Source organism: Eptatretus burgeri, chromosome 10 (assembly GCF_056783735.1).
Source record: "Eptatretus burgeri isolate ZD-2024b chromosome 10, Ebu_testis_v1, whole genome shotgun sequence".
Lineage (NCBI taxonomy): Eukaryota > Metazoa > Chordata > Myxini > Myxiniformes > Myxinidae > Eptatretus > Eptatretus burgeri.
This window is the reverse complement of record NC_140970.1, coordinates 20,114,800-20,129,600: the sequence shown is the minus strand read 5'-3', so window position 1 is coordinate 20,129,600 and position 14,801 is coordinate 20,114,800. Positions and strand designations below refer to the sequence as shown.

General features: G+C 41.5%; 1 protein-coding gene across 4 annotated transcripts in view; it reads left to right on the top strand.

The window, feature by feature from the left end:
• LOC147018040 (contactin-2-like) overlaps positions 1-14,801 on the top strand; it is a 403,524-nt gene that overhangs the window by 209,491 nt on the left and 179,232 nt on the right. For all 4 annotated transcript variants that reach the window (XM_085897311.1, XM_085897312.1, XM_085897310.1 and 1 more), the window contains exon 14: positions 1,945-2,120. In XM_085897311.1, the coding sequence (XP_085753437.1) occupies positions 1,945-2,120 (176 nt within the window). The remainder of the gene's footprint in view (positions 1-1,944; positions 2,121-14,801) is intronic.

Genomic DNA, 14,801 nt, shown 5'->3' with positions numbered 1-14,801 from the left:
AAGTAACATCTGGATGGCATTAAGTTTACAAATAATGAAGATGTCAAAGCATATTTTACATACTACATTGATAAGGCAAGTGTTTATATGTAGCAGGGGAATACCTTGACAAATAGATGATGTATCTTCAACTGTAATTCACTTTTCAATTCTCTCGAATAAAAAGTCCATGTCAACCTTGAATCACTTTATTGAAACTCAATCTTTCAATGATCAAAATTTTGTTTTGCACCCAAAATGTTATTATTTTAAATACTGTATATATGCTTCATTTTATGACTCATAGAGTTTCAACAGTCACTTTTCCTGCTTTAAAAAAAATAAAAAAATTGGATTTACTAATTTATTTTGTTCACAAATGTTCTTGCTCAGTTTTTGTCTTATCATTTACAAATAGTGCACAGTGGTGTCATTTTGCTTATACCGATGAAATTGTTTCACCCCATGTATTGCTTCTGAATGTTGGAGCTTGTTTGAAGCTGGGGGATTATGCAAGAGACTTTTACAACAGTAAATCAAACGTGTTTTGAAGGTTGGTGCAGATAGTTGGAGAAATAGATAGAAATAGCACATTAGTAGAGCAGACTAGTCACCAATATAAAAGTGTGTTTCAATGCTGGATATGATTTCCATTTTCTTCTCGAACCATTTTCTTCCTTCGCTCTTTAACCCACTTTCCTCCTTAAGTTTTCAACCACCCATGGAGATTTGAGCTTTATCATGGCTGCTGTGCATTGCAAAATTGGCCAATTTGCTGACAAAGGCTTAATTAAATGGCTAATTTGCTCCACAAAATCCTAGCTTGTTCTTTCAGTCATGAGAACATTGTTGTAAAAGGCTTCAGGTTCGTGGATATGAAAATGTGACAGCTCACACATTGTAATTTTTTTGAGCAAAAAAAAAAAAAACATCTTTAAATGTCAGCTGCAGCTTTGATGCCAAATAAAGGCTTTCTTATCAATGGGTGGACAGCCTGACTAGTAGGAAATACAACTCGAGAGCACATTTTGAAAACAACTCAAAAAGGAAAACATTAAACAATAAATTGGTACTTGCTCATGATGAATGTGTAATTGATGTTTCCACAGCAATGAAACAAACGACCATTCTTTCTTGGAAGGGAAATTCATTATTTCAGGTGCTTTCCATTTCACCAGGATGGATGACAGTTGTCCACCATGCAATTATTTTGCAGTGACAATACCAGCCTGGTGGACAACTGATCATACGTCAAAACTACAAATGAATTTTAATAATCTTGTGTGATGAGCATGATTTTTTTGGCATGAAATAATCTTACGTGAGTGTGAGTGTGATAAGCATGAAAAAAAAGCAAGAAAACTTAGATATTTAACCTTGACAAATAATTTGACCTCAGGCCTTGAGATTTTCTTGAAGATCATGTTTGCTATCATCTGCTAATATCTGAAGGAATTTTTTTAATGACCAAAGATGCTCATAGATCAGGTTGTACAGATGTCACATACAAGAAAAGGACATGACTCGACATAATTGTGCTTTATCATGAATTAAAAGGATATTAGTAAACGACGGATAAATCAAGACCCCAGATGGGATTTTTTTTAACCTGGTGGCTACATTCAATAGTATCATGAGCTATGTGCTTAGATAGGAATACCAACAGGCCAATACTCCCCAAAAAATTATCAGTTTCTTTAATTGTAGCTATTTTGTGCATATTCCAAAACACTTCATTGATTTCACATTTTGTGATTTACATGCCCGCTAATATGAATGTACTGCAAGATGTATGTTAATGTACTTTGTAGTTACAAAACAGTTTTCACCATTTTGGCTTTTCTTGAACGCTTAATTTATCTATACTGCTTGCTGTTAATTGGACCACTCATGAGTCCCAAAATATATAAATAAGGCACATGTGTCACACCATTTGACTCAATACCATATTTATGGCCCCAACAGAACCCACAAAGATTACACTGCAACCTAGCAATTCGAATGTCATCGTGGGAAGGACAACGATCTTGCGATGCCATGCATCCCGTGACCCCTCTCTTGACCTTGGCTTCCTTTGGCTTTTCCACGGGCGGCCCATTGACCTTGAGGAGGAGATTGACCACTATGGTCGGATCGAGGGGGTATGTATCGGTTACCATTATATTATCAGAGTTTGTGCTTTGACTGTGTTTTGTTGTGTTGAACTGAAACCACCAATGTGGTTTTGTGTGAAGGGGAGAAGCTCCATATTATTCTCACTATCATCAACATCACTATTGTTGTTGATGATTTTTTTTTCTTTTGAATACCAAACATACGAGGTGATTTTTGAAGTAGGTCAATCAGAAATTTTGAATTTGATGGAAAAATAATGAAAAACCCAAGGAAAGACCAATTGGCCTTGCGTGTGTTTATGACATTCAAAACAAAACATTCATTCCGAAATAATGCATCTGGAATCTACACTGTAGAGCCTGATAGAAAGAGTCAAGTAAAAATTTCCACAGAAAGAATTAGGTTTTAAACAGGAATAGGGATGCTAGGCAAACTTGCAAACAATTATTCATGCTGAATCTGAAGGAGATAGTATAGTAAAACATTTGTTTCGTTTGTTTTGTGTGCTTTCCTTTGTTTAGAGCTTATGGTGGGAAACTGGAAAGGGCGATAAATTGGAAGCTTTTTCACTCCATAATGATTTCAATATGCCAAATGATCAAGGAAAATGTTTCAAATATAATATCACGAATGGACATTTTAGGCACGTTGGCCACTGTAAAACACTTCATTCCGCAAAACCCACAAATGCAAACATAACTGAAAACCCACTCCGTGGGAGTACCTCCTGCGCAGCTGCCCTTTGCAAGGCAACTCACCAGATGACGGGATTGGGACAAAGCCTTCGGGACCCCATTCCTTGGTGATAAGAGGAAAAGCATGGGGTAAACTTCCTGGGTCAGATTACGGTGGTGTGTGGCAGAGTGGTTTTGAGGTATCGTCCACCAGATGGCAGTCTCAGGTTAACCTAAAGGCCCGGTCACACCTTGACGTTTTAGCCAACGTATGCCGATTTTTGAATTTTTTTCTAAAACGCTGGCACACGTTGAATACGTTATGGGTAAGTTTTGATAACATTGAGAGCACGATGGCATACATCGTAGTACGTTGCCATACGTCGTTGTACGTTGGCTTTAAACGTTGTACTTTTCGGTTGTCCTCAAATTTTTTCATGCTTGAAATTTCACGACGTATGCCGGCGTATGACTCACACGTTCCGCTACGCTGGCCACAAGTTGTAGGCACAGTCTGCGATCGTTGACAGACGTCAACACATGCTACTTGTAAGTTAATCATAAGTTGAGACACGCCGAGGTAGTGTTTAGAGTACCCGAAACTTATTTCCCACCTATGATTAACGTGTTGTTGGCACGTTACGCGCTCGTTGCCACACGTCGACAGACGTTACTTTTAAGTTACTCATAGGCTGAAAGACATCGGTATAATGGATCGTCCTTGCGTCAGCGTCCACGGCCACGGCCAGGACACTTATTTTCAGCATTCTTCAAACTTTTCTTCGGCATGACGAGGATGTTCACACTTCGATGTCTAGCTTGGCTATGATTCCAATTGTCCATCAGCAGCGTCTATTTAAAATAGTCGAGTTTGAGCGTTTTAACACGTTCAGAAGAAACGTTTCAAATTTCCAAACCCCAGCGTCAAAAAAAAACAAAAAAAAAAAAAACAAAGGCAAGTGACAGCAATTTAAATCGTTCATTGTAAACAATGAAACTAGCTGAGTGGTACCGTTTAAAAGTCGTTGAGTGTAAAAAAATCCAATTGTTGAGCGCAAGCGTCGACTTTCAATAGTGGAGATGCAGCCATTTAAATCGTTGAGTGGCAGCCTATGAACCTACCCGTGGACACGCGGACGCAAGGAGGATCCATCATAACCCACACCCTCCCCCTCACACTCACCTACTACTGCCAACATGAACAAACTACTACTAATACTAATACTAATAGTAATACTGATACTGTTGCTGTTACTGCTGACATGGACATCGACTCAAAAAGGACTCGAAAACACTGTTGGGTTCCCCTTTTATGAGCAGCATTTTTATATACCAATTCCCAAAACCGCTGGGAACACGTCTTTATATGGCAGTTGTAACCTAGAAACACGTTCATTTATTTTTTTTGTCGACCGGAAGACGTCATTGGAATACGTCTACATACGTCGATGTGTGTTGGGGCTACGTAAAGAATTGGTTCAAAGCACGTCAAACATAAGTTAGAAATAAGTTTCGCGTAAAAAAGACGTTACCGCGACGTGTTTCGACTTATGAGGAGCTTATAAGTAGCCTTTGTGGACGTGTGTGAGCGTCCACATATCGTGTGTAAAACTTATCCCCATCGCATGCGGAACATGTGTCATACGCCGAGTACGTCGTAAAATTTTGAACATGTTCAAAATTTCTTGACGTACTCTACTTACTACGACTTATGATAGCATATTTAGCGTTCTACTCGCGCATACCAAACTTACCCATACCGTATTCGACGTGCCCCAACGTTTTAGACACATTTTTTGTTACGTCGGCATACGCTGGCAAGATCGCCAAGGTGTGACCGCGATTTTGACCCTTCCATTTCTACGGCAGTTATGATTTGAATCGTTGTGCGTCAGCCTTTTAATAGGCTACGTCACGACATCGTCGGCGATGCGTGCAACGCGCTATGCCTGAGTTAGACTATCGTTGGGCATCGGTTGTGTAGGCCGACAACAGGTTCAGCATTCGTTGGTATAAGTTATCTATAACACAACGAAACGTTCTGTGTAGTTACCAATGCGTTATACATAAGACCAAGTCCCTATGAATACGTCCGAATCTTAAAAAAAAACATCAAAAGTTCAACGTAAGCCAGCGTTTTACATAAATTTTAACACGTTGCCATCGCTGGCTAAAACGTCAAGGTGTGACCGGGCCTTAAGGCATTCCTTCGGGTGGGTGCCTGGAATGTCCTATCTCGAAGAGAGGATGATCACCTGTGTCTGTTCCCAGCTGAACTCAAGTGTTTGAACATTGGTATTGCAGCACTCTCTGAGGCTTAGAGACTGGATGGTGGAAAGACCATGGTGCGTGGTTACACCTACAATTGGTCTGGTCACTTTGATGGTTACTATGCCCAAGGAGTTGCTGTAGCTGTGTCCAATAAGCTGAGTCCAGTGATAATTGAGGTAACACCGGTCAACGAGCGTATCATGAGACTAAGGATTTGTCACTCCTTGGGTGTCATTTCCCTGGTCTCAATATATGCTCCGAATGAAGCGAGTAATCTCACCATGAAGGACGCATTCTATACTGCGCTCAAGTCTGTGGTTGATCAGTGCACTCGGAGAGATACTCTTCTCATCTTGGGGGATTTATTGCATCAACTTGCACAGATAGAGATGGTTATGAGACATGTGTTGGTCCCCATGGGTCTGGAACTGTGAAGCTAGAATAGCACCAAGTTCCTTGATTTGGCAAGATGTCATGGACTTAGGGTGGCTGGTTCATAGTTTTAGCACCCACTGGCTTATAGCGGGACTTGGTATTCCAACGCTGGTGATGTGGAAAAGGAGATTGACCATATGCTCGTTCATGGTCACAGGACGATGATCCAGAACTGCAGGGTCCACCAGAGTGCTCAGTTCCTCAATACTGACTACAGGCTTATTGTAGCAACTCTGAAGTTGCAGCTCAAATCCGGGAGAGTGGCACCATCCCAGTCGAGGCTGGATGTTGGCAAGCTCAAGAATGAGAGGGTAGCTGAGGAGTTTGCAAACAGGTTGAGTGGGGATTTGGGGGGTCTGAGTGCTTTGGGAAATCCTGAAGAGCTGTGGAGAGCTTTAAAGACCACCATCCTTGATGTCGGTAGATGTCTTGGAACTCACCGTAGGGTGAGGAAGAATTTTGTCTCTCAAGGGACACTGAAAACCATTGACCAGCGTTGCAGGGCCAGGCTTTATAGCAGCGCTGAGCTGTTCAGGGTATTATTGCGTAAAACTGTACATGTTTTGAGGGTGAACAAGGAGGGCTATCTTTGAGGAATCTGAGAGGGTAGAGCATTACCTGTGGTCAAGTGATACTTGTCCTGCTTTCAGGGGAATTTGCGTATTGCGTTCATCCAAGCCCATCCCTCGGTGTACTGCAGTTAAAGTGAAGGCTCTCTGGGCCGGTTACTTTAAGTGGCTGTACCAGGCTGATCCACCAGCTGTTGACTCGGATGTCAGGGGGGTTACTATTCCCATTGCTGAACCTCCAATCAACAGTGATCCATGTACATTTGTGGAAACACAGGCTGTGGTGAACTGGTTGAAACGAGGTAAAGCTCCAGGGATCTGTGGAATCCATGCTGAACTTCTCAAGGTTTGTGGAAATGCTGCACATGTGTTGTTGCATGCAGTTCTGTGCTCTGCCTGGAACACAGGCATCATCCAAACTGACAGGCAGAGGGGCCTTGTTGTCCATCTCTGGAAAGGGAAGGGTGATCGCCAAGACCGCTAGAACGACCAAGGGGTGATTTTGCTCTCATTGCCAGGCAAGTTCTTTGCTTGAATAATTATTGATAGGATTCACCACCATCTGCTTGAGCACCAACATCCAGAACAGTCAGGCTTTACACCAAAGAGGTCAATGATTGACTCTATCCTTGCTCTTTAGGTCCTCACCAAATGCAGACGAGAGTTTCGGCAGGGGCTACTTGCATCCCTTGTTGTTCTCTGCAAAGCATTCGGTGAATCGGGATGCCCTCTGGAGGATTATTGGTCTTCGTGGGGTGCCACCAAAACTGATCAATCTGATGTCTAAACTAAAATCTGTCACTGAGAGTGCTGTGACATGTGGTGATGCTTTCTCTGACTTATTCCCAGTGTTACTGGAGTTCGTCAGTGGTGTGTACTTGCCCCCACACTTTTCAGCACTTGTATGGACTGGATTCTGGGGAGGATGTCAGAGGGATCAAGCTGCGGTGCATCGTTTGGGAAAGTTAAGATTTCTGACGTTGAATTCACAGTCGATGCAGTCATCTTTGCAGAGACTCTGGATATCTGTTTGGAGGCCCTTGAGGTGCTGAATGAGGAGTCGGATCCACTGGGATTATGGGTTTCCTGAGTCAAAACTGAGATCCAGGCTTTCAATGACATCTTAAATGCTGCTATCTTGTCTGTGCCTGGTTGTGGTGATGATGTTGAGGTCACGGAGAGATTCACTTACCTTGGCAGTGATATTAATGTCTCCGCTGGCTGTGAGCCAGAGGTCAATAGACGTCTGGGTCGGGCCTGGGGAGTCATCGATTCACTGGATCATGGGGTGTGGCACTGTCAGTACCTGTGCAGTAGGACGAAAGTCCAAGTTTTCAGCTCCTTGGTGCTTCCAGTCTTGTTCTATGGATGTGAAACTTTGACTCTGACCAGGCATCTGAAATGGAGACAATTCCTTTCGTGCCAGGTGTCTTCGGAGAATCCTTTACTATTGCTGGTCGGACTTTGTGTCCAACAAGCGGTTGCTGAGAGACTCAAATGAGATTTGCTACCTGCATAGTCCATGAGCATCCGCTGCATCTGTAAGGACATGTGGCTCGTTTTCCTGACGCTGATCCTGCTCACCAGATTCTCTCAGTGAGGGAGCCTCATGAGTGTAGGAGGCCAATGGGCTGACCATGTGTCTCGTGGTTGCAGCAGGTTAATCGGCATCTTAAGGAGATAAGGATGGGCCAGGCATCTGCCTGGGAGATGGTCAGACGAAGGCCCCTGGAGTGGAAGGCCCCTGGTGGAAAGTGGATGCAATGCATGCTCCGGCGCATACTCCCATACCTGACCTGACCCTGATATTTTAGGCAGTCCAATTGTGAATGATTAATAAGTTTAAATAACCCCACAAATGCTCTTGACAAAAGAATGAGACAGTGTCTTTCAACCGGCGAAATTGCATCTTTAGCTTTTCTTTAAAAAAGTTCCTTTATGTTGTCTTTGAACACATCATGTGGCTTTTCAGAAAACACAAATCAGGATATTAGCTGAATTTGCTTATGCAAGAAAATGCAAAATACCAGTCATTTATTAGTCTCACTCCAAAGGAGTTGCATGACTTTTGTAGTGTTCTTCTGTCTGTGATTGTGTGTTTGTGTTTGTGTTTGTGTGTGTTTCACTTGAAGAAAAAAATAATCTGCAACTGCTTGTCCAATCTTTGCGAAACTTTAAGCATCGGAGGAATATTTTATTGATAACTTTGATGTCATAGGTCACATAGTATAGTTGCCATGTTGGATTCCGGCTGTAATTGGTTGACTCAATCCTCATCACAAAAATCTGAAACTTCATATATCTAAAATACGACCCGATGTAAGTGAATAATTACATTTATGACGTCATCGGTGACGTGATCTGACAGCCATATTGGATTTAAAATAAAAACATTAAAAAAATTTCCTCTGCAGAACCGTCTCACTGCCCTAACAGATCGATGTGAAAGGAATATAGTTCGAATTTCCTTTTCATGTTCACCTTCATTGACACATTTAGCATTAATGTTCACATCATGGTTGTGAAATACAAAAATAAATAAATAAATCAAGAATCAATAAAACTGTGGGTAATGGCAATGTACGTGACATAATAGGGTGCATGGATGATGTGGGTCATTATAAGCAGTGGGTCAAAATAATAGTAGCATATTCAGCTGATGATGGTGTTTTTGTTCTGAATGAGTGTGTGTGACAAAACTATGCACACTACTGTGTGCCTATCTACTTTATATAGAATATATTCTCACCTTTACGTGCATATGTTCTATACTTGTAATACTTTTGTGTGTGTGCTTATGGTGTAAGAAGCTCTTAAATTTGCCTTGAAATGGATTGTATTAGTTGAAGATCTCATTGCCAATAACTTGTGATGGTTGTGTTCCCATGTTCATATGGTCTGTTCATTGATTTGTCCTCTGTCAAATAATATCCTTGTGATTAAAATAAAAGCACACGAATGTCTCCTATCCTGTGATAGATTTCCAAGCTCCTTGAAAGGCCCTAATCTAAGGCTTGTAGATGATGAGGTTATTTATTTTGCAATTACATTGCTTTTGCGTTATTGTCATTTCTGATTTTAATGAATAATTTGAAATAAATTGTTTATGACTTGAAAAGATAGCAAGATCGCTGAGTTGGTAGCAGTATCTATACTTTTTGTATCCAATGTAATATATACTTTTTACAGTCCACTGATTTTAATGAAAATGCACTCTAGGGCACAATGCAACTACAATTAATTCACATGAGCATTGAATACTATGAGATGCTTGTTGGTTGAGTGGATAAAGCCTTGCATTGCTGTCATTGACCCAGGTTTAATTCCCATGGTTGCTCAGAAGTTTCCATCCTCTGCACGAGAGTGGTTACCATTCCAAAGCAGCTTTGGTACTCTAAACATATTTACCTGGTAGTTCACATGTTTCATGAGAATGGCTTTCTTCGGATATGAAGGGTAACGAACACACACCATTCTAAGGTTGTACTGCTTGTCACAGGAACGATCACTACTCGCTGTGAATGCCTCAATGCTCTGTCAAGAGTATGCAGTAAATATTGCTCGCTGTTGTGGCTGTACAAGTAAAACTTTTGCATCATGCACACACCTGTGAGTCCAAAGCCATGAACTGATTGAATTACATATTTTACATTAACGTTAAACCTTTTCACACACTTTAATGTCCCACAATTTCTGTATAACATCTACCCTCGGGTTCAGAAATAAAATTGTCATTATACAGAGTGTTTGAAGTGTAAAGCATTTCACAGAAAAAATAATGACTTTGTCAGGATTTTTAAGAACATTGCATTACATTGGTTAATTTGTGTGATAGTCTTTAAGAGGGATGGCATTATTTTTTTAAATTAGTTCATCAGGAACGTTTAGCTTGCGAAATGTTGAGCTTGTCTGGTTAACAGCATTTTTTCAGTTGTCGGTCCTTGTTCTAATTCTGAGAATTACAATTAACATAATTGTTTCAGTCGTAACTGAATTATAAATATTTTCAGATGATTATTACACTTTAAAAATTGATATTCAAATGCACGGCTTGTTGAAAAATTGGAAGCTCTGGAAAGATATTATTATCATCATCATCATCATCATCATTACTTCTACTAAATTCTTACAATAATGTCTGACATGGATTCATCTTCATCTACCTGTTATTATCATTACTATTATTTTATCAGGATTAATCTCAGATTTCGTATGGAAGCAAGAGTCTAACATATTTAATACTATTATTACTAGTAGCATTGACCCACGTTTGGTGGGCAATTTGAAGTGGTGATATTTTCACAAAGTAATACTTTCTTTTGGTACACACTGTGTGCTTCAAAAACATGGGATACACGGAAACCGAGCTAGACCATACTGTAATCTTCTTGTGCTAAAAAATGCAACAAAAACAAAATTTTCCACAAAGTGATATGTTTGCTGGGACACACTGTACACCTAAAAATGATTTTTGGGACAAACTGCAATCATATTTGCCTTTCTGGACCACATTGTAGAGTTTTTGTGATGTAAAACATGAAGTGATCAATTTTGAAGTTTTTGTTACACACACACACACACACACACACACACACACACACACACACACACACACACACACACACACACACACACACACACACACACACACACACACACACACGTATTGTTATACAGAAAATGTACACCCCCTTTTAAAAATTTTACCTTTTGTTGCCATGCAGCCTGGAATTAAATTGCATGAAATCGGACTTTTCCAACTTCAATTTACACATCATAACCCACCACTTCGAAGTGAAAAACAAATTCCACAAATTTTGGAAAATTAAATGAAAATACAAAACGAGAATATCTTGGTTGGATAAGTGTCCACCCCCCCCCCCCCCCCCGAGTTAATACTTGCGGGAAGCACCTTTGACAGCAATTGCAGCTGCCCTTAATTGGCCAATATTTGCTCATTCATATATATATATATATATGTATGTGTGAGCACCGAGCAAAACTGTTCAAGTTGCATCGGGAACGTTGATAAACAGCAATCTTAAGTCACACCACAGACTTTCGATTGGATTTAGGTTAGGGCTCTGACTGGGCCACTCAAGGACATTTATGTTTTTGTTCCTTAAGGCCCGGTCACACCTTGACGTTTTAGCCAACGTATGCCGATTTTTGAATTTTTTTTCTAAAACGCTGGCACACGTTGAATACGTTATGGGTAAGTTTTGATAACATTGAGAGCATGCTGAAAAACACTGCCATATGTCGTTGTACGTTGGCTTTAAACGTTGTACTTTTTGGTTGTCCTCAAATTTTTTCATGCTTGAAATTTCACGACGTATGCCGGCGTATGACTCACACGTTCCGCTACGCTGGCCACAAGTTGTATGCACGGTCTGCGATCGTTGACAGACGTCAACACATGCTACTTGGAAGTTAATCATAAGTTGAGACACGCCGAGGTAATGTTTAGCGTACCCGAAACTTATTTCTAACCTATGATTAACATGTTGTTGGCACGTTACGCGATCGTTGCCACACATCGACAGACGTTACTTTTAAGTTACTCATAGGCTGAAAGACGTCGGTATAATGGATCGTCCTTGCGTCAGCGTCCACGGCCACGGCCAGGACACTTATTTGCAGCATTCTTCAAACTTTTCTTCGGCATGACGAGGATGTTCACACTTCGATGTCTAGCTTGGCTATGATTCCAATTGTCCATCGGCAGCGTCTATTTAAAATAGTCGAGTTTGAGCATTTTAACACGTTCAGAAGAAACGCTTCAAATTTCAAAACCTCAGCGTCAAAAAACAAAGGCGAGTGACAGCAATTTAAATCGTTCATTGTAAACAATGAAAATGGCTGAGTGGTACCGTTTAAAAGTCGTTGAGTGTAAAAAAAATCCAATTGTTGAGCGCAAGCGTCTACTTTCAATGGTGGAGATGCAGCCATTTAAATCGTTGAGTGGCAGCCTATGAAATTACCCGTGGACACGCGGACACAAGGAGGATCCATCATAACCCACACCCTCCCCCTCACACTCACCTACCACTGCCAACATGAACAAACTACTACTAATACTAATACTGATACTGATACTGATACTGCTGACATGGATATCGACTCAAAAAGGAACTCGAAAACACTGTTGGGTTCCCTTTTATGAGCAGCATTTTTATATACCAATTCCGAAAACTGCTGGGAACACGTCTTTATATGGCAGTTGTAACCTAGAAACACGTTCATTTTTTTTTTGTCGACCGGAAGACGTCATTGGAATACGTCTACATACATCGATGTGTGTTGGGACTACGTAAAGAATTGGTTCAAAGCACGTCAAACATAAGTTAGAAATAAGTTTCGCGTAAAAAAGACATTACCGCGACGTGTTTCGACTTATGAGTAGCTTATAAGTAGCCTTTGTGGACGTGTGTAAGCGTCCGCATATCATGTGTAAAACTTATCCCCATCGCATGTGGAACGTGTGTCATACGCCGAGTACGTCGTAAAATTTTGAACATGTTTAAAATTTCTTGATGTACTCTACTTACTACGACGTATGATAGCGTACTTTGGCGTTCTACTCACGTATACCAAACTTACTCATACCGTATTTGACGTGCCCCAACGTTTTAGACACATTTTTCTTAGGTCGGCATACGCTGGCAAGATCGCCAAGGTGTGACCGCGATGTTGACACTTCCATTTCTACGGCAGTTATGATTCGAATCGTTGTGCGTCAGCCTTTTAATAGGCTACGTCACGACATTGTCGGCGATGCGTGCAACGCGCTATGCCTAAGTTAGACTATCGTTGGGCATCGGTTGTGTAGGCCGACAACAGGTCAGCATTCGTTGGTATAAGTTATCTATAACACAACGAAACGTTCTGTGTCCGTTACTAATATGTTATGCATACGACCAACTCGTTATGAATACGTCCGAATCTTAAAAAAAAAACCATCAAAAGTTCAACGTCAGCCAGCGTTTTACATACATTTTAATACGTTGCCATCGCTGGCTAAAACGTCAAGGTGTGACCGGGCCTTTAGCCACTCCAGTGTACATCTTGCTCTGTGCTTCGGTCATTGTCATGCTCATGATAGGTTAACTTCCGTCCCAATTTCAGCTTTCTTGCAGAGGGCAGCAGATTTTCCTCTCGGATTTTTCTGTGTTTTGCTCCATCCATTTCCCCTTCCATCCTGACAAGTGCCCCAGTCCCTGCTGATGAGAAACATCCCCATAAAAAGGTGCTGCCACCACCATGCTTCACAGTAGGGATGGTGTTCTTTGGGTGATGTGTTTTGTTTGGTTTGTGCCAAACATAACGTTTTGCATTGAGGCCAAAATTTTTATTGGTTTCATCAGACCACAAAACGTTTTGTTACAGGGCTTCAGAATCTCAGGAGTGGTTTTGTGCAAACCTCAAACAGGACGAAAGGTGGGATTTTTTGAGGATGCCACCCCACCATTCAAGCCAGACTTGAGTCGTGTTTGGGATATTGTTGTCACATGCTCACAGTGACCAGTCTTTGCCATAAAGACCTATAGCTCTTTCAAAGTTGCCATTGGCCTCTTGGTGGCCTCTCTGATCAGTCTCCTCCTTCCTTGTTCATCCAGTTTGGAGGGACAACCTGATCTAAGCAGGATCTTGGTGGTACACCTTGCAGTTCCGAATGATTGTCTTGACTGTGCTCAAAAGGATATTCAAGACCTTTGAAATAATTTTATCCCTATTCCCTGATCTGTGCCATTCCACCATTTTATCCCAAAGGTCCTTGGTGCTCATGGTTAAATTTTTGCTGTGAAATGCACCACCCAGCCGAGGAAACCGAAAGAAACAGATGATTTTTTTTTGGTGTGAAATAATCATAAACACTACATTTCAACACAGGTGGAGGCCAATTATGTTGGTGTGTGATTTTGAAGGTGATTTATCACACATGAGCTCATTTACAATGGCTAGAATGGGGGGTGGGCACTGATCAAACCAAGATATTATAATTTTGTATTTTTATTTAATTTTCTGAAATTTGTAGATTTTTTTTTTTTTTAATATACCTTGGTCGAGGCTCGTATGAGAGCAAACACACAACTCACAGCAAGGAGGCATGAGACAAGAGGGGCGGGAGTGGAAGGGACAAAACAGTGGGGAACAGACACATTAGGTCTGTTCACAGGGACGGGCTTGTTCTGGGACGGGGAACATGGCGAAGAGAAGATGGACATTACAGCGACTTTCAGGAAGGATAGCAGGAGAATTGAAGGAAGTGGGCTTGGGTGGATTATCGGGGGTAGAAAAGATCGAGGATTTGGATGGGGGAAGATAAGAGGTGGTGGTGAACAGCTGTTTTGAAAGCCTGGAGGGAAGAATGGGAAAGAATAGAGTGAGGAAGTTTATTCCAAAGGCGGGAAAAAAGAGGAATGAAAGAGTGAAGATGAGCAGTGATTCGTGATTTTGGTAGTTTTACCAGAAGGGGGTTGTTGGCGGACCTTGAGTGCCCTGTGGAAATGTGGTGGGGACAAATCACAGAGAGAGCAGGGGGGGCAAGGCTGGAGAGGAGTCGGTAGAAGACAGAAAGACCACCGAGCAACCTGCGGTGATTGAGTGAGAGGCCCAAAGACTCAGCTTCATTGCGGGAGATGCCGATGATCTTAAATGCCCTGGTTTCGACAGCGTGAAGCCGAGAAAGGTGGGAGGCAGGAGCACCAGCCCAGAGGGGAGAGCAGTACTCCATCAGGCTACGGACAAAAGCTTT